This window comes from Delphinapterus leucas, chromosome 7 (genome assembly GCF_059928025.1).
Source record: "Delphinapterus leucas isolate spDelLeu-1000000601 "Yukka" chromosome 7, BTC_Dleu_Yukka2, whole genome shotgun sequence".
Taxonomy (NCBI): Eukaryota; Metazoa; Chordata; class Mammalia; order Artiodactyla; family Monodontidae; genus Delphinapterus; species Delphinapterus leucas.
Genome location: NC_143135.1, coordinates 22,214,565 through 22,236,978, shown reverse-complemented (window position 1 = coordinate 22,236,978; position 22,414 = coordinate 22,214,565). Strand labels below are relative to the sequence as shown.

General features: G+C 42.3%; 1 protein-coding gene across 1 annotated transcript; it reads left to right on the top strand.

Moving 5' to 3' along the window:
* The first annotated feature begins 16,474 nt into the window (after positions 1-16,474).
* On the top strand, positions 16,475-22,414 carry RAG1 (recombination activating 1). Its single transcript, XM_089914914.1, has 2 exons — positions 16,475-17,052; positions 17,776-22,414. The coding sequence occupies exons 1-2, from the start codon at positions 17,001-17,003 to the stop codon at positions 20,919-20,921; spliced, it is 3,198 nt and encodes a 1,065-aa protein (XP_089771040.1). The 5' UTR covers positions 16,475-17,000; the 3' UTR covers positions 20,922-22,414.

Genomic DNA, 22,414 nt, shown 5'->3' with positions numbered 1-22,414 from the left:
CAATATAAGGCTGTTTTGTCTACCCTGAAACTCTGTTGTTTAGTGTAGCCACCTTAATTATTTACCTTAGCTAGATCTTCTGGATAATTTGCTGCAGCTTCTACATCAGCAATTACTGCTTCACCTTGCACTTTTACGTTATGGAGATGACTGCTTTTCTTAAACCTCATCAACCAACCTCTGCTAGCTTCAAACCTTCCTTCTGCAGCTTCCTCACCTCTCTCAGCCTTCAGAGAATTGAAGAGAGTTAGGGCCTTGCTGTGGATTAGGCTTTGGTTTAAAGGAAAGTTGTGGCTGGTTTGATCTTCTATCCAGACCACTCAAACTTTCTCCATATCAGCAATAAGGCTATTTTGCTTTGCATGTTCACTGGAGTATCACTTTTAATTTCCTTCAGGAAGTTTTCCTTTGCATTCACAACTTGGCCAACAGTTTCATGTAAAAGGCTTAGCTTTAGACCTATCTCAGCTTTGACATGCCTTCCTCACTAAGCTTAATCATTTCTAGTTTTTGATTTACAGTAAGAGACATGCAACCCTTCCTTTCACTTGAACACTTAGAAGCCATTGCAAGGTTATTGATTGGCCTAATTTTGACAATTGTCTCAGGGAACAAGGAGGCCCAAGGAGAGGGAGAGAGGTGGGAGAACAGCTGGTTGATGGAGCAGTCATCGTACACACAGCATGTATCAATTAAGTTCACTATCTCATTTGGGCGTGGTTCATGGAGCCCCAAAACAATTACAGTAGTAACATCAAAGATCACTGATCACAGATCTCCATAACGAATATGAAAAAGTTTGAAATATTGTGAGAACTACCAAATTGTGACAGGGACACGAAGTGAGCAAATGCTGTTGGAAAAATGGCACTGATAGACTTGCTCAATGGAAGGTTGTCAAAACCTTCGATTTGTAAAAAACTGCAGCATCTGTGAAGCGCAATAAAGTGACGTGCAATACAAATGAGGTCTCCCTGTAAGAAAAAACAACGGTAGCTTCCTTTCCAAACTTAAAGCTCTTGAATGCAAATGCAAAGAGTCTCAGTAAAATTGTTCTTACTTGATTAAAGGGTTCTTATTTGACAGGATAAGAAGACAAATAGGGATAGGTTCCTGGCTTATTGTATGTTCTGCAGGCTCCTTTTAGTTTCGTAACATAGTTTTAGTATGGTAAAACAAATACACCATCATTGAACTGAGAAAACTTTTATATGCCTCTAAAGCTGTGGTTAGGCAAAAGGGGTTTTAGGGAGAGGCTTTATGAGGGGCTCCTTAACCTGTCCCCTCTGCCTGATTTCATGGCTAGTGCATTGCTGCTTGCCTGAAATGGATTTTTATTCTTGCCTTTGGAGTTGGCTTCTAGATACTTGGAACAGCTGCTTCTCTAAGCTGATTCTCTATCCTGATCTTTGCCTTTCTGCTTTGGGCAACCCTGTTCATCAGGGCAGCCTCCCTTCCCATCTCCAAGTTGGAAGGTATCCCTGAGGCTGTCAAGAAGGGGGCTTCAGGTCAATCCTCAATGAGCTTTCCCTTTCCTCCCTTTTCTCCTCTTCCCCTCCCTCCCCCTTTCTTGCCTATTTTCTTTCCAGACTATTTTCTCTGCAAAAATTGAAGAGTGCATTGGAACCCTGTTATGGACTGAATTATATCCGCCCCCCAAATTCACACGTTGAAGCCCTAACTGCCAATGTGGCTATATTTGGAGATAGGGCCTTTAAAGGGGTAATTAAGGTTAAATAGGATCATGTGAATGGACCCTAATTCAATTGGACTGGTGTCCTTTTAAGAAGTAGAAGAGACAGCAGGGATTTGTAAGCACAGGGGAAAGATCATGTGGGGACACAACAAGAAAGTGGCCTGCAAGCCAAAGAGAGAGGTTCTGGGAGAAACCAATGCTGATAACACCTTGATCTTGGGCTTCCAGCCTCCAGAACTGTCCGAAATAAATTTCTACTGGTTAAGTCACCCAGTCTGTATTTTGTTATGGCAGCCCTAGAAAACGAATACAGACCCTATCATCATTCTGCTCATCTGTAGAGACTCCTTCTGGGGATCTTGGCACATGTCTAATTTTTATCACTTATATCTGGTACTGCTGAAATGCTGGATGATTTTGTGGGCACTTTCATTGGGCATTGGGAAGAAGGGCCCCCTTGGCCTTCCCTCAATCTCCTCTGAAACTTTATATTTCTCATGGTCTCTAGCAAGTAATTTAGCAGTTATGCCCTATCTGTTCCATTCATTGATAGCAACAGCTTTAATCTCATCTGCCCAAATAAGCTAGCTCGCAAGCAGCAGGTTATTAAGTTTTTTAATCTCTGTCTAACACAATACTTACGCTTAAAAATGCTGAAGATTTGGTTGATTGGTTTAAAACCTCGAATCGGATCCAGGGCACAGGGATCTTCTTGATCCTTTCAGTTTCCTATGTTTAAATGGTGAAGGCAGATTCCATGAGGAGTGAAGGAACTGGGGGCTTCTTCCAACAAATGTGTGTATTTTGGAGCCCCCAGTCTGTTTTCCACATGAAGTGATGTGCTGGTCTGTTGTTTTCCTCGGGGACCTCGAGGCAGATGTAGACAAACAGCAGATGCAGAGGAAGAGCTGCGTACCGGGCAGGCTGAGAGCTGTAAACAAGGGGAGCTATATTAAGAAAGGTCTCCATCTACAGCACTGTCTCAATCCTGCCACCCATTGGGCATGTTCCCAAATTGACTTTCCGCAGTCAGCTGCTCAGCGACAGGTATGCAATTGTTTGTAACAGACACAAGTCTCAGCTTCTTAGAGCTGGGAGGATTCTCAGACACCACATCCTCTGACGTTTAACAAAGTCTCATTGCGGTGCATGAAATGAGTTTAGGTAGCACACAAGATGATTTCAGGTGGAGACATATTAACATTGGGTGCAGGTTAACGCTGAATTGCTTTTCCAATTTTCTTTCAATCCTTTTTAATTTGGGAAGGAAAAAGTGTCTATTTGATGCCAGTAGACCTTGACACTCACTCACCTTTCTTTCTAACAGAGAGAGCATTTTCCTTCCTACATGGTATTTCTGCTACAAACCTTTGATAACGTATAAAATCCTTCTCTAAGTAAAATGATTTAAGTAAACAAGGTAACTTCCTTTAAAGACAAATATTAAACAAATAATAGTGCAGGTGGTATTTGGGTAAGGCAAAAATCGCGAATGTGGTACAGAGTGAAATTATAAAGATACTGGCATCCCATCCCCTCCCTTTTGCTTCTACAAATGAAGAAACTGAGGCCTCTTTTGTAATGTTTCACTGAGAGGCTGAGTTGGGAGAGTCGAGATAATTGACTAGTGGCACCTGTTATGACCAGTATGCCCAAGAGGAAAAAGAGGCTGCTCCAGAGGTAACCAGAGCTTGGCATTGGACCTTCACGATGGCAATGCCTGACACACAGGGAGGGTCTCTGGCCAGCCACCCTTCCACTGGTCTCTTTGCTAGGAGAAAGCGTGTTAGTATTTGGGAGTGTGGTCTTCATGGCATTAAGAGGCATGAGAAACCTGGTACTTTCAGTCATATCAAAGGGGCATAAGAGCTGGCAGTGCTGTGTGAAGGCAATAGAGCTTGGTGTCAATAGTTGAACTTGGGGCCTTAAATTATATTTTTGATTTTTCCCTTTTAATTGATCAATCAAATAATTATTATTATAAATTTTATTTACCTTCAATGTAGAAAAATATGAAAAAATGGAAACTTTATATACAATCACGTGCAGAGCAGTTACACAGTTCGGTTGCACATAAGTGAATGTCTTTATTTTCAGAAGCCAGCAGCCTTACCACTAGGAGCCTCCATTCAATCCAAAGACAGGAAAATTAATCTAAACAATGCCTAGTTTTCCCTGTCATTTGAGATGAAACTAGCCAGTCCTTGTGATTTTCTCTCTTGTTCTCTCTCTCCTTCTTCCTTGGTGGCTACTACACGTCTGACATCATGGCTGGAGATGGAGTGTAGGGACCTGGCTGACATCTGTTCAGGTTGTCAGGTTTGGTCTCGATCACATCCAAGAATCTGCAGACGTAACTCTTTTTCATCACCAGTCATCTGACTCTAGCTCAGCCTTCTCCTCCTTGTGGTGGTGAAGTCCTCTCTTGACCTGTCTGTGTCCCTTCCACTGTTCCAGCAACAGAGAACCCGTGGCTTGTCTCTGACCTCTGATCCCCAGCGCCCCACACGGTGTTATCAGCTCTGCTGTGTGACCTCATGCAATCATGCAGCAGTGAAACTGTGGGAGTTTGCTCATTTTCCCAGGCTCAACCCAGGAAGTTACTCTGTGCTCTCAGATCCCAAAACTTACTGGGATGTAGTTCTATTCTCACCTCCCCTCCTTCTAGCACTTAATATTTATTAAGTACTTACCAAGTGTCAGACTCTTGGGCCAGGCATTTTCATTTAATTATTTGATCCCCCAGGGATGCTGGAAAGTAGGTGTTACCCATTTTTATAGAAACTAAACTGAGAAAATCCTCACTCGAGTGGTTACATGAATGGTTCAAAGTCACACAGTCCATAGTGACAGAACAGAAAGCACATCTCGTATCCCTTGACTCTTGATTCTCTATCTCATTATCTCTATCTACCCTACCTACTACTCCAGGTCTATCTTAATTCCACATTAGACTGCAAGTTCCTAGAAGTCAAAGGCAGCTGTGATGGTTAATTTTATGTGACAACTTGACTGGATCACAGGTGCCCAGATATCTGACTAAACGTTATTTTTAGGTGTGTCTGTGAGGATGTTGCTGGATGAGTAAAACATTTGAATCAGTAGACTGAGTAAAGCAACTTGCCCTCCTCAGTATGGGTGGGCATGCACCATCCAAGCTGTTAAGGGCCTGAATAGAACAGAAATGTGGAGAAAGGGAGAATTTGAGCACTTTCTCTCCCTTCCCGTCCCCTTCTCTCTCTCTCACTGTTTGAGGTAGGACGTCAGTTTTCTCCTGCCCTCAGACTGGCTCTTACGCCACTGGCTTTCCTGGGTCTCTAGCTTACAGATGGCACATGATGGGACTTCTCAGTTTCCACGATCATGTGAGCCAATTCCTCATAATAAACTTCTCTCCTAGATAGCTAGGATAGAGATATCTCCTACAGGTTCTGTGTCTCTGGAGAGCCCTAACATGGCAGTGTCTAATCTAATATTTCAGGCAGAGAGAATAGCAAGTGGCAGCATATATGGACTTTTTGAGGACCAGCACAGAGGCCAGTGTGTCTGTAGTGAAGTGGGTAGAAGAAGAAATGCTCCTTGTTAGTCCTTGTGAGGTCCTTGGCTTTTACTTTAACCTAGGATGGGGAACAACAGGAGGATTTTGATCAGAGAAGTGAAATGAATAAGATGAGAATTTGGTGACTGGTTGGATGTGAGGATTTAGAGAAAGAAAGAAATGAAGGATGACTTTAAGAGTTTGCCTTGAAATGGGGATTTACCTTTGATGAAAAAGGTTGTGGGGAGGGTGGTTTTGAGCGGCAGGGTTGGGGGTTCTTGAGGCAACGTTGTGCTTGGCAATGTGCTAAGCAGCTTACATGTATTAACTCATTTAATTCTCCCAAGAACATTACCAGGTACATATTACTATTCCCATTTTTAAATGAGGAAGTGGAGTCAGAGAGGTTAAGAAATACACCCAAGGTCACACAGCTTGCAAGAGGTGATGCTAGAATTTAAACCCAGGTTTATGTCACTCCAAAGCCTGGGGTACTCCACACCAGAGCCCAACATTATACGGATAATAGTGGCCATGATAGCCATATTTGCTCATTAAGACTGAGGTCCAGTGAGCGTCCTCAGACTTGACCATCCAAAGAAACTCTTCCTCCTTGAGTGGATGAGTGAAAGGAGTGTACAAGATGAGAGACTGATCTCTAATTTCTTAGTCTTCTCTGGCTGCCGAAACAAAATACCACAGACTGGGTGGCTTAAACAATAGAAATTTATTTTCTCACAGGTCTGGAGGCTAGAAGTCAGATATCAAGGGGTCTTCAGGTCGGTTTCTTCCGAGGCCTCTCTCCTTGGCTTGTAGACAGCCACCTTCTCACTGTGCCCTCACATGGTCTTTCCTCTGTGCTTGTACATGCCTCAGTGTGTCCCAATTTCTTCTTGTAAGGACAGATCAGTCAGATTGGATTAGGGATCACTCTAATGACCTTATTTTAACTTAATCACTCCTTTCAAGGCTCTATCTTGAAATATAGTCACATTTTGAGGTACTGGGGGTTAGGATTTCAGCATATGAATTGAGGAGAACATAATTCAGCCTACCTTTAGATCAATAGGCATAAACCACAAGTTACTTCAACATTATACTATGTTATTATTGATTACTACCAGGAGAAATAGCTTTGTTGGAGAAAGGGAGCTATGTATCCAGGTGTCCAAAAGGCCCCGGAACCTGGAGTTGATTCCTGGAATTTTATGCAAGTCTCTACATAATGGTCTGTGGTCCATGAGGAACAGAGAAGCCACAAAGGCCCTGAGGAGGTCTGAGGACTATTCTGATATCATGTTACTAAGAACCTTTTTTTTTTCTAGTATACCTATGTAATATGTACATATTAGAGATAATCATGGATTTTTGTTATGGCTGGTGATTTTGGGGGATTGAAGGGGGCATTGGAGATCCTGGAAATGTTAAGGGGGCTTGAGGAGAATGAAGGTAAATTCTTCTTTGAAAGAAGTACAAAGAACAACCAATCTCAGTTAAAGCTGAATTCACTGGTCTCCCCTTATATGTCACAAAGCAAAGTTACTTTTTATCTTTATTATTTGAAAAATTTAATTTAATTTTTTTATTTTTTTGGCTGCGTTGTGCAGCTTGTGGGATCTTAGTTCCCTGACGAGGGATCGAATCCGGGCCCAAGGCAGTGGAAGTGCAGAGCCTTACACACTGGACTGTCAGGGAATTCCCCAAAGTTACTTTTTAGAACTGACATGTAGACAAGAAAGAGTAGAATCCAGACTTTTTTTAATAGAAACTTATATAATGAAATAAAGTATTACTATTAGTAATACTATCTTCAGATGTGGAAATAAAATACAGACTTCTTTCTGTAATGATAGTGGTAAAGGGCGCTTTTATCTACATTTGAAAATGGTACTCTTTTTGGGAGGGAGCAATGTCCCAGGAAAAACTTATAACAAGATATGCATTTAAATCACATAGTAATTTTTAAAGTTTTTTTTTATAAACATGTTATCGACAATTCAATGGCAGGTTTTTGAACAAATATAATTAGAAGCTGATTCTACCTATGCCTTTCCAGAACCACTATTCATACGTTGAAAAGGAATATAGTTTTTAATTAAAATTTATTAAAAACTTAGCAATTGTTCTCATTAGATAGAAAATTAAGCCACATAGTAACTATAGATAGAAACACAAGTCAAATTAAATTATAGTTAAATCCCCTTTGTTTAAAAGTATACCTTTCTCGCTCTCCAAAAACAATTATGAAATTTTTGGAGCCCCCAAACTGTAGAGCTTGGGATAGTTGCCCAGTTTGGCTTTTTGTAAAGATATCTGTTGCTGTCCTGCAATTAGTCGTTTCAGGCCATTATGTTTACTCTAGGCTTGAGAAAGCCCATTTCTCAAACTTGAATTCTAACCCTGAGACATTTAGATCAAATTCATTCTACATTGATATTTGAACTCATTCTTAGACCTTATACAGCTGAATGAGATGAGGAGGAAAGAAATGGCTTTCTATATTTGGAGTATGAAAATGGAACAGATGTCTCCAGTTTAGAAAGGATGTCTAGTAGAGTCCGAAACACTGGGCATCACTTCTCATTCCTCAGACTCCCTCATGAAGACATGTTCCTTACATCTTCACTTGTTTGAGGAATGGAGAGAAGGCATTTATTACATATTTTCTGGGACCAGTTAGCAGTAGCAAAATAGTGAGTTCCATGTTAGACCCTTGATTTTAGTGGAAGACTAGAGTTAACTAGGTCTGGGGTCCTGAGCAAGTTACTTTGACCGTCTCAGCTTTTGATGTTGTTTCATAGTCAATAGGAATTATGGGAGATTCCTACAGAGGCAGGTGATGGTGGAGGGGATGGGTAGGGAAGATAGAGGTTAGGATAAATGGAGGAGAGAAGAGAGCCAAACTTATTGACTACTGAACTAGTTCATGGACTTGAGACTTTTCCTGATAACTCAATGATATAGCCTTTTTTTGCCCACATGATGGCACTAGTTGTTTAGAAAACAGCTTAGCTAACGGGAGAAAGCCCGCCAAGTCACTCCTGAATTTGTGGCGAAAGAGCTGCAGCTGACGTTGACAGCAATTAATAACACATTAGAATATTTACTAACAGGGATAATCCACATTGAGTTAATTAGAAAGTAATTTTAAGACTGGAGAAGTGGGGGAGAAACGAGCGTGTGGGGATGCTCACTTTCTACCACCAGCGCTGTGGCAAGTTTGCATTGTCACTGAAGGCTCTAATCTAGCAATGACCTGTTACGGTTCTGCTTTGATGCCAAGTCGAGTTCCTTTCCAGGCTAAGAGAAGCAAGAAGGCATCGGGGTGGGCGGGGAGGGATGCTCCCTTTTCACTGTAGTGGGAAGAATATTGTCTTGGGACTCCAGAGACCAGCTTGCGATGCTGTTTTTGCTACTAATTCCCTCCTGTGACATTGAACAGGACACTTTGCCCTTCAGGTACTGTTTCTCACCTCTAAGATACATCCATTGGGTCAGGTAATCTCTAAATTCCCTTCTAGCTCTGGCATTCGATTTGGCGATGTTAGAAGACCAGAGCTTTGTGAGCTGGAAATATGTAGATACATGCTTATATATGTAATCTCGGTGTCAGTAAACAGCATCTGCTGGATTATGATAAGAGCACAAAATGCAGGGTTCACACTCTCAGACCACAGCTACAGGAGTAGATTTTGATTGATATCAGCAACTGGAGTTCCAGGCTGTCTGGGAGGAAATTGAATTTGAAAAGGTCTTTTAAAAGGGCCTGCAGGGAGCCCAGGGGAATAAGTGTAGGCAAACTGCCTACAGGTTTAAGACTTGGGTGGAGAGACAGGTTAAGGGAGGGACAGCAGAGTGCATGTGCCCAGAGGGAGCAGGGCCAGTGCAGACACTGTCCCGCACTCCTAGGATTAACCACAGCTAGTCACTCAGCCGGGAGGGCTCTACTCAACACTGGGACCTGGCATCAAATCATCCAAACTCTAGTTTGCCCTTTTCCTACTGCTAAATTTAGCCAAGATCTGTCGGCCATATTTTATTTTTAATTTGCTTGGAACAACGTGGAAATCTTGGCAGCTTTGACTTTGCTGTTTCATGATGGAAGTCAGGGTTTGCTCTAGGTGGGGTCTGTCACATGGAAAAGATTTGAAACGAGAATAGTGGGTGGAATTTTAGTGACCAGGAAAAGGGGCTCGGCATGTTTTCCTGGCAATCCAATGGAGGTGTCATCTCTCAGCAGGGCACAGGGGACAGCGACATGATTTCAACATGGATGGGAGAAAGAGGTCCCCAGGTGTAACGGGGAAGGACAAGAAAACATGGGAAATCCTGCTCTTGAAGAATCTGGGTGTATAAAAATCCAGATTTTCAAATATAAAAAAATAGAAGAGTTTCTTCATATGCACCCAATATTTTATTTTGCTTCATTTAAAATTAATTATTAATAATTTATTGTGTATCTTTTTTTCTATTTTAAAAGGGACATATGACTGATAAAAAATTAAACAGTACAGAAATTTTTGGTAAATATGATACAAAAAAGATAAAGCTCTTGTTTAATCTGGTCTGACACTTATGCCCCTGACCCCTATGGCCTGGTGTGTATTCTTCAATGAGTCTCTTTAAACATCCAACTTTCCTAAGAAAAATTGAAAAGGACTCCATTTATGAATGTTTGAGATGGAGAAATTTTCCAACTCTGGCTTGGGGTTGAAGATGACCCCCTGACCCTGTTTGCCTTGGACTTTCAGGGCTGAACCCAGGAAAGTTCCAAACAAAGTGGGACAGTTGGTCACTCTAGTGTCACTTAACTTCTAAGTGGGTCTATGGATCTGGAGCCTGATCCTCTGAAGCTGGGACTTGATGCTTTGTTCCAATTCTGTGAGCTGTTACTGTTTTCCTGTTTCCTTCAAGGTGAAGCAAGAACCTCTGGCCCTTCTTCTTTCTGGGAGTCCAGTGGAGATGCAGGGTTTTGCAGTGTGGGAGGATGGATGGGAAGGGAATCTTCTTCCACATCAGCCATGCTGTGACTCCTCTCCACTTGACCCCTTGTACAAAGAGGACATGAAGACCCATAAAGCCACATCCCAGAGACCCTACTTCCTGTTGATTTGAACATGGACTCCATCTTCAGGAACTTCTCAGCTCCCACCTGCCCAGCCTCATGATGTCATATGAACCTTGGGTATAAACAAACAGAAGCTCCTGAAAGCCACAGGCCATCTCTCACATATTATTGCAGTGGCTTCTGCTCACTCTTTATCTTAGCAGAAAGCTGTGTCCCCCAGGACTGTTGTGTGATTGGACAGGCCTGGGTAAAAAATAGTGGGGATATACAAGAAGTATCTAAAGAGGGTGGCACAGCACGGAGAAATCCTTGCACCTGCTTCTTTGACAGTTTTGCTGAAGATGAAATGAGAGCAAGGCCACCCTCACTTGGGAGATAAAGCTGGTCTAAGAATTATAAAGGGGATTTGAAACAGAGACTGTCCTAGGTAGACTGATGACTCATTTTTGAGTCATCCTCACACTATTGGTACCAATGGCTTTCCGTATTCTCCTTTTACAGAATAGTGAAGTGGTTAAGGACATGCACTTTGAAACCCACTTCATTATTTAGTGAAGTGTATCTGTGGGTAAGTTTCTCCATTTCTCTAAACTTCTGTTGCTTTTCTTTGGAGAAAATAATATCAAATTCGTAGAAGTGTTGTGAAAAATAAGTGATATGTAAAGCACTTGGAAGCTTGGCCTATTGCTCTGGATAACTAGGGGCTAATATTGTCAATCCTGGGTTGTAGATGAGGACATGGAACCTCATAAAGTTTAAGTAATAAATCCAAGACCTGAGGCAAGATTTAAATCCTGGTCTGTGACTTCAAAACTCTAGTAATGTAAACGTAATGTTGTTACAAGGAGCACAAACTTCCCTGACTGAGAACTGACCAGGTAGGTCATTTCAAAATTACGATAAAAATGATCATATAGTTAGCATTTGATGAGTACCTACTAAAGGCAGACACTGTTCCAAGTATTTTCTTATAATAACTCTCACTGTATAACCTCATTGACTCTTTGAGGTATGTACAGTTCGTATTTCCATCTTACAGATGAGGAAACTGAGGCGCAGAGCTATAGAACACTGGCAGAAGCCCCCAATTATGTTGACAAGATCATTTCCAACCAAACAGTCTTGGGTAGTGAACTGGCAGCTTTGGCAGTGTTCCAGCACACGCCCATGTGTGGTTCTACACTCAGGTCCCCCAGCTAAGCTTCCTGAGGAGCCAGGTGCCAGCTGGAGCTGGGGGCTCCTGGCCTGTGATTGGCTGCCATCATTTGTGGTTAGCCCTGTGTGGTGGGGGAGACTGGGAAGGACAGTGGAGGCTGATAAATATTGCAGCAGTCTGCTCTGAAAGACAGGAGGACACCCTCTGCCTTCTCTTTGATATCAAGTAATATCAACCAAATTGCAGACATCCCAACACTGTGTCCAGGCAGCCTGCTGAGCAAGGTAACACTCATATTTTTCACGCCTTGAGTCACAATATTTATTACATTTTTATGTTTCTACTTAGAAGTACTTGGGCTTTTTCCCTTGCAGGGAATAAGAGGAGGGAGAAAGGGAAGCTGACGTACATTTGGTTTTTCTCTCTAATGTACGAAAATAGGAAAGGAACAAAAAACCAAGTTGAGGAGACACTGTATGTTCATAGAGAAGATGCAAAATATCTGAATTACTGTAAATGAGTGCTGCAGGCAAAGGAAGCGTTTAAGGAGTGCCTTTTTTCTTTGTCCACACCACACCCGGGGATATTAGTTCCCCGACCAGGGATCGAAGTACTAACTAGTGGACTGCCAGGGAATTCCCTAAGGAGTGCTTCTTGAATGGATTTGTAAAATGAATCAGCAGAAGGAAAGGTGTGAGGTACTTGGAAAAAAATACCGTGCTGGTCCAGGCAAGAAAAATAATCAGGAGCAAACAAATTCTGGGGTTGGAGGAAATGTATACTTGCTCAGGTACTTGCCAAGTACTGCCAGGAATTTCCTGAACTAGATCGGACTAAGCAGAAGACCAGTATTTCTCCAAGCATGACCTGTGGGCCCCTAGTAGCAGGATCACTGAAATGCTTGTTAAAAAATATGATTTCTGGACTCCATCCCAGATGGAGAATCAGACTTGCTGGGACCTGATGATTTTTTTTTAAACACAAGCTCCCTAGTGATTCTGATACATGGCAATTTTGAGAATTGCCACTGTAGAGACCCTACACAGAGGTTACGTTCTTGAATGGGATTCCTGAACATGGGCTGTGACAGCGCACTTCTCTTTCTGAAGTGGTTCAAGCAAGAAGTTGCCTGGAGGAAGAACCAGAATCTTCAGGTCATTTTGTGGATGCCTGAGACATAAAAAGTCTTTTGATGCTTTCAGCTTTTTGATGCTGGTGTTTGGCAAATAGTAGACAATAGTATTTGTGGAGTGAATGAACGAATAAATGAGCGGGACAGTGACAATAAGGGGTAACTCTGGGCCACACAGTAGTCACTTGAACATTGTATACGGACCAAGTTGAAGATGTTAAGAGGAGAGATTGTGGACCAAGTACCAGTACGTTTGTGTGTGTAGGGTGTGTGTGTGTAGGGTCTGAGTGTGTAGGGTGTGTGTGTGTAGGGTGTGTGTGTGTAGGGTGTGTGTGTGTAGGGTCTGAGTGTGTACAGTCTGTGTGTGTAGGGTCTGAGTGTGTAGGGTCTGTGTGTATGTAGGGTGTGTGTGTGTAGGGTCTGAGTGTATAGGGTGTGTGTGTGTAGGGTCTGAGTGTGTACGGTCTGTGTGTGTAGGGTGTGTGTGTGTAGGGTGTGTGTGTGTAGGGTCTGTGTGTGTAGGGTTGGGTTGGGAGTTACAGGTGGTGCTGCTGTGGTTCTACCTCCGGAAATAACTAAGGATGCACTCATAAAAATGACACTTCTGCCCCAGCCAAGCCACCCCAGACCAGCTTGTCAAAATGAATCCACGCCCTGTGGGGAAAAGGAGCCCTGTAGCTGTGATAGCAGGTGATGGCAGTGCTGAGAGGGCAGAGCCCATGGGAACAGGGCTGAGCCAGCAACAGCCACCCCGCCTTGTAGAGCCTGAGGCTGGTCCACTGCTGAGACCTTTTGTTAGAAGAGAGGAGATCAAGCATCTGTAAGATTCCTGAGTGTCAAAAACAAAAAAAATCCATGACCGACAAGATAACTCTTTCATAGTCCTAACTTCATGTTGTCTGCAGGTCCATATTTCAGTCCCCTTTCAACATGTTTACCAGAAAAGAAAGATAAGCTAAGAATGGTGGTCAGATTTGAGTCTTGGCCAAATCTTAAACTTTTCTGGGGGGAAATTTAGGAGGAAATATGGAAAAGGGACTATGGGTACATAGAAATCTAGCCTTTACAACATTTTTTCCCTAAAGTGAATATATCACAAAAATTAAAAAAATAATCTGTATTTGTTGTGAAACATTCTAATGATATAAAAATGAATTAAATAGAAAATTAGAGATCTCCTTACCAGTGCCAATTCTATTTTCTAGAGAGTTAACATTGTTAAGGTTTTAGTGCATATCCTTCCAGGTTTTCTATATTTTCAGATATATACAAACATGCATAAATGAAGTCTTACTATACTTGCTATTGTTCTTCTGCTCTCTGCTTTGTCATGTGGGCATCTTTTTGTATCTTGACGTATATAGAAATTGCACATATGTATCAATGCATATAGAAATTTAAAATTTCTGTGTTGTTTTCCATTGTATATCTGGACCAGAGTTTATTTAATAATGCCCTATTGGTGATCATTTATGCTGTTTTCTATTTTTCAAAGTAACAAACAGATCTTTTAAACAGATTTTTAATTTTTTTCTTTCTCTCTCTCTCTGTCTCTCTCCATGTAAATATCACTATGGGAATAACCTGTGGGAATGTTTCTATAGGATAATTTCTAAAAGCAAATTTATTGCACAAAAGATAATATACATTTAAAAAATTTAAAGACATTGCCACATTTCCACTAGAAATATTATACCAATTTACACTTCTCCCAAGACTGTATGAAGATATCTGCAATCCCCATGCCTATATTAATGCTGATTAATATCAATATTTTTAATTTTTGCTAATCAGATAGACAAACGATACCTTATTAGACCTTATTAAAAGTTCTATCTTCTAAAAGTAATATGTTTATTTCAGAGGAAGTAAAAATCATAGATAAAGACAAAAAATATAAAACATCTATAGCTTTCACAGATCACCACTATTAGCATCTTGGTGTATGTTCCCCTAAAAATAAGAAGAATAACACCCTACACACACAAACGTACTGGTACTTGGTCCACAATCTCTCCTCTTAACATCTTCAACTTGGTCCGTATACAATGTTCAAGTGACTACTGTGTGGCCCAGAGTTACCCCTTATTGTCACTGTCCCGCTCATTTATTCGTTCATTCACTCCACAAATACTATTGTCTACTATTTGCCAAACACCAGCATCAAAAAGCTGAAAGCATCAAAAGACTTTTTATGTCTCAGGCATCCACAAAATGACCTGAAGATTCTGGTTCTTCCTCCAGGCAACTTCTTGCTTGAACCACTTCAGAAAGAGAAGTGCGCTGTCACAGCCCATGTTCAGGAATCCCATTCAAGAACGTAACCTCTGTGTAGGGTCTCTACAGTGGCAATTCTCAAAATTGCCATGTATCAGAATCACTAGGGAGCTTGTGTTTAAAAAAAATATCATCAGGTCCCAGCAAGTCTGATTCTCCATCTGGGGTGGAGTCCAGAAATCATATTTTTTAACAAGCATTTCAGTGATCCTGCTACTAGGGGCCCACAGGTCATGCTTGGAGAAATACTGGTCTTCTGCTTAGTCCGATCTAGTTCAGGAAATTCCTGGCAGTACTTGGCAAGTACCTGAGCAAGTATACATTTCCTCCAACCCCAGAATTTGTTTGCTCCTGATTATTTTTCTTGCCTGGACCAGCACGGTATTTTTTTCCAAGTACCTCACACCTTTCCTTCTGCTGATTCATTTTACAAATCCATTCAAGAAGCACTCCTTAAGGAATTCCCTGGCAGTCCACTAGTTAGTACTCTGAGCTTCCGCGCCGGGGGCCCACATTCGATCCCTGGTCGGGGAACTAATATCCCCGGGTGTGGTGTGGACAAAGAAAAAAGCACTCCTTAAACGCTTCCTTTGCCTGCAGCACTCATTTATAGTAATTCAGATATTTTGCATCTTCTCTATGAACCTACAGTGTCTTCCTCAACTTGGTTTTTTGTTCCTTTCCTATTTTCGTACATTAGAGAGAAAAACCAAATGTACGTCAGCTTCCCTTTCTCCCTCCTCTCATTCCCTGCAAGGGAAAAAGCCCACTCCCTCTTACTTCTAGTTTGGATAAACTTTTAGCAATTAAGTAGAAAAACAATCTAATAAATAAATTTGATTTGGATGTCAATGGCTAATAACTGCTTGGTGATGGTACTCTTTCCATGGGAGTAGTTACACAAATGTATTTTGGCAGATTTTGACCCAACATTTCAGGCCAATGCCAGTCAGGAGAGGGTGGGTAGGGAGGGGAGAGAGTTCTAGGGAGCCTTCCAACATGCCTTGTGGTTGACTTACTCATTGTGAAAGTTCAGTATTTAACTTGAGTAGCTCTAAAGAGGGTCATGCATGCATTTTTTTTTTAAGAAGAACTCAAAATATTATCTTGGAATTCCAGAGAACTAGTGCAGAAAAAGACAGGGAAGGGAAAGCCTAAAGAAATAAAAAAGACACTTGGGAATGAGTTCAAAGCAATGGGGCAGAGGGCAGGGGACACGGAAAGTCCTCGGCCCTGACCCAGGACAGAATTTAGGAACATAATAGAACTGTAAACAGCTCTGAGGTGTTGGTTGGGTTGCAGATGAAATATTGAATACTTCTGATGTTAATGAGACCTTTGAAATGGTTTGGAACTGTTTGGTTCTCACACAGTTCTGCATATAGAACAAGGTAACAGGATTTCCTTTTCAACAAAGACTGGAAGTTGGCTTTTAGTTTTTATGAAAAACATAAACCTCTGAAGCATAATGCATGCAAGATGCAACAAAATTCAGTGGTTTAAAGGGGCGATCTGACAGGAAGCTTTGTTAGCATCTGTCAGGACAACTCTTGTGGCTTCCTCTCCCACCCCTACCCCCAAATCCCACCTCTGGGCAAAGTGCGCTCATCTGAGGATTAGTCTCCATGATCACATGACTAGAAAAATATCATCAGTTTGGTTAGTTAGTTAATTGAGGGGGAATGCTTGTTTGATAAAATTGGCAGGTCAAGAGCATTAACCCAGGCAAATATGAGAAATATAGATGATAGTCTGAAAATACAGTTGCTGTTTTCCCAGTTATGTGTACTGAAGAATTTTGAGAATATGGGGCTAATTGGGTCTAGAGACACTCAAATGGCATTTTGAGACTTTTTTCTGCTGCTCCATGATGTCTACACCACAAGCCAGATTGCTAGGGTTTCCTGGAATGTGTAATTGCTAATGTTTTTCAAAGAAGAAAAATATTACTCCCACCTCTTCTTATTACAAACTATAGAGCTAATGACCAGTGCCCCGTAATGACTTTCAGGATGGCCTGTGTAATTCTATCTGAAAATACTTGAAATTTTCATCTTAAAATTCTTCAGAATCTTTGCACATGCACACTGTGGTTTGTTGCAGGTTTAGAGAGTTCTGTGGGTTTTGTTCCTAATGGAGAAACAACCTTATAATTTACAGCAGCATTCGCTAATTAAAATTGTAAGCATAATTACTATCCATGATACTTATTATTAGCGTGCATTCATAAAGCTCAAAATTCACTTCATCCTTTCACGTCCTGAGTAATTAGTTTCTTTGGATTTGTAGCTTTATCATCCCTTTATGTTCCATTTGGAAGAAATCAACAACCAACCTCCCGGGAGACAGCTTTAAAAAGCTGGAAATATATTGTCCAGCTAATGCAATGAGACTGATACAATGCAGAAAATATGACTTTTCTTTGGTTTAGTAGACAGCTTTTCCTTGCATTTATTCAGCAAATAACTATTGAGCACATAATGTGTGCTAGGAAACTTGGGGAGACAGAGATAAATAACTCAAGGATTCTGTCCTCAAAGACCTTAAGATTTCACTGGAAGGGAAATAATATTGTACATATATAATAGTGTACATCAACTATACCTCAATAAAAAATAATAAGTTAAAAAAATAAGTTTGTACATATATATGTGAAATAAACCATGGTGTTGCATGTAATTAGATACATGGTATAAATGACCATCAGCACTGTCAGAACAGGGAATGACTCTCTCTCCGCTATATGATCAGCACCTAAAATAGTATATTAAAATAGGAGGTTTAATAATTATCTTTTTGGATGATTTAATAAGTGAATAATTGAATGTACTCATTTGTATTCCTTCCAAGGTACATCAGTGGGATATTGAAATTTTTTCCTAATCTGACTTGTTTTTATTGTTTCCAGGTACTTCAGCCAGCATGGCTGTCTCTTTGCCACCCACCCTGGGACTCAGTTCCGCCCCAGACGAAATCCAGTACCCACATATTAAATTTTCAGAATGGAAATTTAAGCTATTCAGGGTGAGATCCTTTGAAAAGGCACCTGAAAATGCTCAAGCGGAAAAGCAAGATTCCTCCGAAGGGAAACCCTCTCTAGAGCAATCTCCAGCAGTCCTGGACACGCCTGGTGGTCAGAAACCAGCTCTGACTCAACTGGCATTGAAGTCCCACCCAAAGTTTCTGAAGAAATCCCATGATGACAGGAAAGCAAGAGACAAAGCCATGCACCAAGCCAACCTGCGACATCTCTGCCGCATCTGCGGGAATCCTTTCAAAGCCGATGGGCACAATAGGAGATACCCAGTCCATGGGCCTGTGGATGGTAAAACCCAAGTCCTTTTACGAAAGAAGGAAAAGAGGGCCACGTCCTGGCCAGACCTCATTGCCAAGGTTTTCCGGATCGATGTGAAGGCCGATGTGGACTCGATTCATCCCACTGAGTTCTGCCATAACTGCTGGAGCTTCATGCACAGGAGGTTTAGCAGTGCCCCGTGTGAGGCTTACTCCCCAAGGAATGCAACCATGGAGTGGTCCTCCCACACAACACCCTGTGACATCTGCCACATTGCCCGTCAGGGACTCAAGAGGAAGGGTCATCAGCCAAGCGCGCAGCTCAGCAAAAAACTCAGAACTGTGATTGACGGAGCTCGAGAAGTCCGTCGGCACAAGAGGAGAGCTCAGACCGGGATCAGCAGCAAGGAACTGAAGAAGAAAATCGCCAACTGCAGTAAGATACATCTCAGTACCCAGCTCCTGACACTGGACTTCCCAGCGTACTTTGTGAAATCTGTCTCCTGCCAGATTTGTGAACACATTCTGGCGGACCCTGTAGAGACCAGCTGTAAGCATGTATTTTGCAGGATCTGCATTCTCAGATGCCTCAAAGTCATGGGAAATTATTGTCCTTCTTGCCGGTACCCCTGCTTCCCTACTGACCTGGAGAGTCCAGTGAAGTCTTTTCTGAGCATCTTGAATTCCCTGATGGTGAAATGTCCAGCCAAAGAGTGTAATGAGGAGGTCAGCTTGGAAAAATATAATCACCATGTCTCAAGCCACAAGGAATCGAAAGAGACTTACGTGCATATTAATAGAGGGGGCCGGCCCCGCCAGCATCTCCTGTCCCTGACCCGGAGGGCTCAGAAACACCGTCTGAGGGAGCTCAAGCTGCAAGTCAAGGCTTTCGCTGACAAAGAAGAAGGTGGAGATGTGAAGTCGGTGTGCCTGACCTTGTTCCTGCTGGCTCTGAGGGCAAGGAATGAGCACAGACAAGCCGACGAGCTGGAGGCCATCATGCAGGGACGGGGCTCCGGCCTTCAGCCGGCTGTTTGCTTGGCCATCCGTGTCAACACCTTCCTCAGCTGCAGCCAGTACCACAAGATGTACAGGACTGTGAAGGCCATCACAGGCAGGCAGATTTTCCAGCCTTTGCACGCCCTTCGGAGTGCTGAGAAGGTCCTTCTGCCGGGCCACCACCCCTTCGAGTGGCAGCCACCTCTGAAGAACGTGTCTTCCAGCACTGACGTGGGCATTATTGATGGACTGTCTGGACTGTCCTCCTCTGTGGACGATTACCCGGTGGACACCATCGCCAAGCGCTTCCGCTATGATTCAGCCTTGGTGTCTGCTCTGATGGACATGGAAGAAGACATCCTGGCGGGCATGAGAGACCAAGACCTTGAGGACTACCTGGATGGCCCCTTCACCGTAGTGGTGAAGGAGTCTTGTGATGGGATGGGAGACGTGAGTGAGAAGCACGGCAGTGGGCCAGCAGTTCCGGAAAAGGCAGTTCGGTTTTCCTTCACGATCATGAAAATCACCATCGCTCACGAGTCACAGAATGTGAAGGTGTTTGAGGAAGCCAAGCCTAACTCTGAACTGTGTTGCAAGCCCTTGTGCCTCATGCTGGCAGATGAGTCTGACCACGAGACCCTGACGGCCATCCTGAGCCCTCTCATTGCCGAGAGGGAGGCCATGAAGAGCAGCAAATTAATGCTTGAGATGGGAGGCATCCTCCGGACTTTCAAGTTCATCTTTAGGGGCACCGGGTATGATGAGAAACTTGTCCGGGAAGTGGAAGGCCTCGAGGCTTCGGGCTCAGTCTACATTTGTACCCTTTGTGATGCCACCCGCCTGGAAGCCTCTCAAAATCTTGTCTTCCACTCCATCACCAGAAGCCACGTTGATAATCTGGAGCGCTATGAGGTCTGGCGTTCCAACCCATACCATGAGACGGTGGAGGAGCTGCGGGACCGGGTGAAGGGGGTCTCGGCCAAACCCTTCATTGAGACGGTGCCTTCCATAGATGCACTCCACTGCGACATCGGCAACGCAGCTGAGTTCTACAAGATCTTCCAGCTGGAGATAGGGGAGGCGTATAAGAACCCCAGTGCCTCCAAAGAGGAGAGGAAAAGATGGCAGGCTGCCTTGGACAAGCACCTCCGGAAGAAGATGAATCTGAAACCAATCATGAGGATGAATGGCAACTTTGCCAGGAAGCTCATGACCAAAGAGACGGTTGAAGCAGTTTGTGAATTAATTCCCTCCGAGGAGAGGCACGAAGCTCTGAGGGAACTAATGGACCTTTATTTGAAGATGAAACCCGTCTGGCGATCATCATGCCCTGCTAAGGAGTGCCCAGAATCCCTCTGCCAGTATAGCTTCAATTCACAGCGTTTTGCTGAGCTCCTCTCCACCAAGTTCAAGTATAGATACGAGGGCAAAATCACCAATTATTTTCACAAAACCCTGGCTCACGTCCCTGAAATTATTGAGAGGGATGGCTCCATTGGGGCCTGGGCAAGTGAGGGAAATGAGTCTGGCAACAAACTGTTCAGGCGCTTCCGGAAAATGAATGCCAGGCAGTCCAAGTACTACGAAATGGAAGATGTCTTGAAACATCACTGGTTGTATACCTCCAAATACCTGCAGAAGTTTATGAATGCTCATAATGCATTGAAAACTTCAGGGTTTACCATAAACTCCCAGGGAAGCTTAGGGGACTCATTAGACCTAGAGGACTCTCCAGAATCTCAAAATTCAATGGAATTTTAAGCAGGGCAGCCACTTATGAGTTGGTTTTGCAAATAAATTTGCCTCTGGGTGGCATTGTGACCTTCTCCTGGTACCCTTCACTCCTGTGTATGGGGCTTCACCACCCAAGCGGTGGTAGGTTGGAGAGGCCACAGATGCTGAACCCATGTCAGGAATGGATAACTGGTGAGCTGATTGCTTGAGGCATTTAGGGAGTTCAGAAAAGCAACAGGAGGAATCAGTTATTTGAAAGCTCAATAGCTGAGAACAGGAGTAACTGCAGGGGACCAGAGATGAACAAAGATATGTGTATGTGTGACCGTGTGACGTGAAAATCAAAGTCAAGGTTGTCAAAGGACAGCCAGTGAAGGCAGGAAAGGAATTTGACTTGTGGTTTCCATCTACCACCACCTCCCCAGTTATTCTAGTTTATATTGAGATGTGTTTTCTATATTGAGATGTGTGTTTTCTAGATCATTTTTGCAGAATTATTTATTTTATAAATTTCACATATTTTGGCTTATTCTACAAGATTCAGGAAAGCTTTTCAGATTTCTCTAATAATAATATCTTACATTTGTATGGCACAATGACCTTGACAATGCTCCTGGTGCATTTTGTCATTTGGTACACTTATGCAGAAATACCCTACATCCAGAATATTTTTGGAAAATCAGTCCTTTTCTGGATTTAAATGATGTCTCTGTTGTAACTCTTGGAGTTTAGGAGATCATCTGGTACCATGGATTTTTCAATTATAAAGTGAGAATAAAACTGTTAGCTGCAGTTGGTTACTAAATCTTGTGATAATACATGTTTACTTAGCTATCAGTAGCCAGGTATGATTTTTATTTTTTACTTTTAATTAATTTAGATTCTCCAAATGCTTTTCCATACAATCTCAAAGCCACAGAGGCTATTAAAATCTGGTTTTGTTTACTGTATGAAAACAGTCTTGCTGAAAATTTCTGCCAGGTTTTCTTCATTTGAAACCTGGGTCAGTTTTACTAAATCCACTTTTCATGGAGTTTTTCCCTTTGCAATGTGTTATTTTTTTGTATTATGATCAGCTTACTTTCAGTGTATTAAGATTTTTGTAGCAGGATATCTTTGTACTTTTTTCACCTGCTAAGTTTACATGGAGCCTACTCGTGGTAGAGTGGAAGAGTTAATATTTGTAGAGGGTTTTTTTTTTTTTGCCACTTTTAGAACGTTTCCACATTCATTTTGCCTCATTTTTCCTCACTACAGCTCTGTGGGGTAGGCATGGTTATGATTTTCATTTGGTGGAGAGTTAAATGATTTGCCCAAAGTTACAGGGATAGTACATACCTGATCTGGAATTTGAACACAGTCCTTTTGTCTCCAAATTCCACGTTGTTTCTACCACGAAAATTAACCACTTTTTTTTGATTTTTTCTTTTTTTTAATAAGGAAGTAATATAATTTATTTAGAATCTACAACTAATCACTATAGTTTGTCATCTTGGGATTGCATTTCTTGGGGGCAGGGA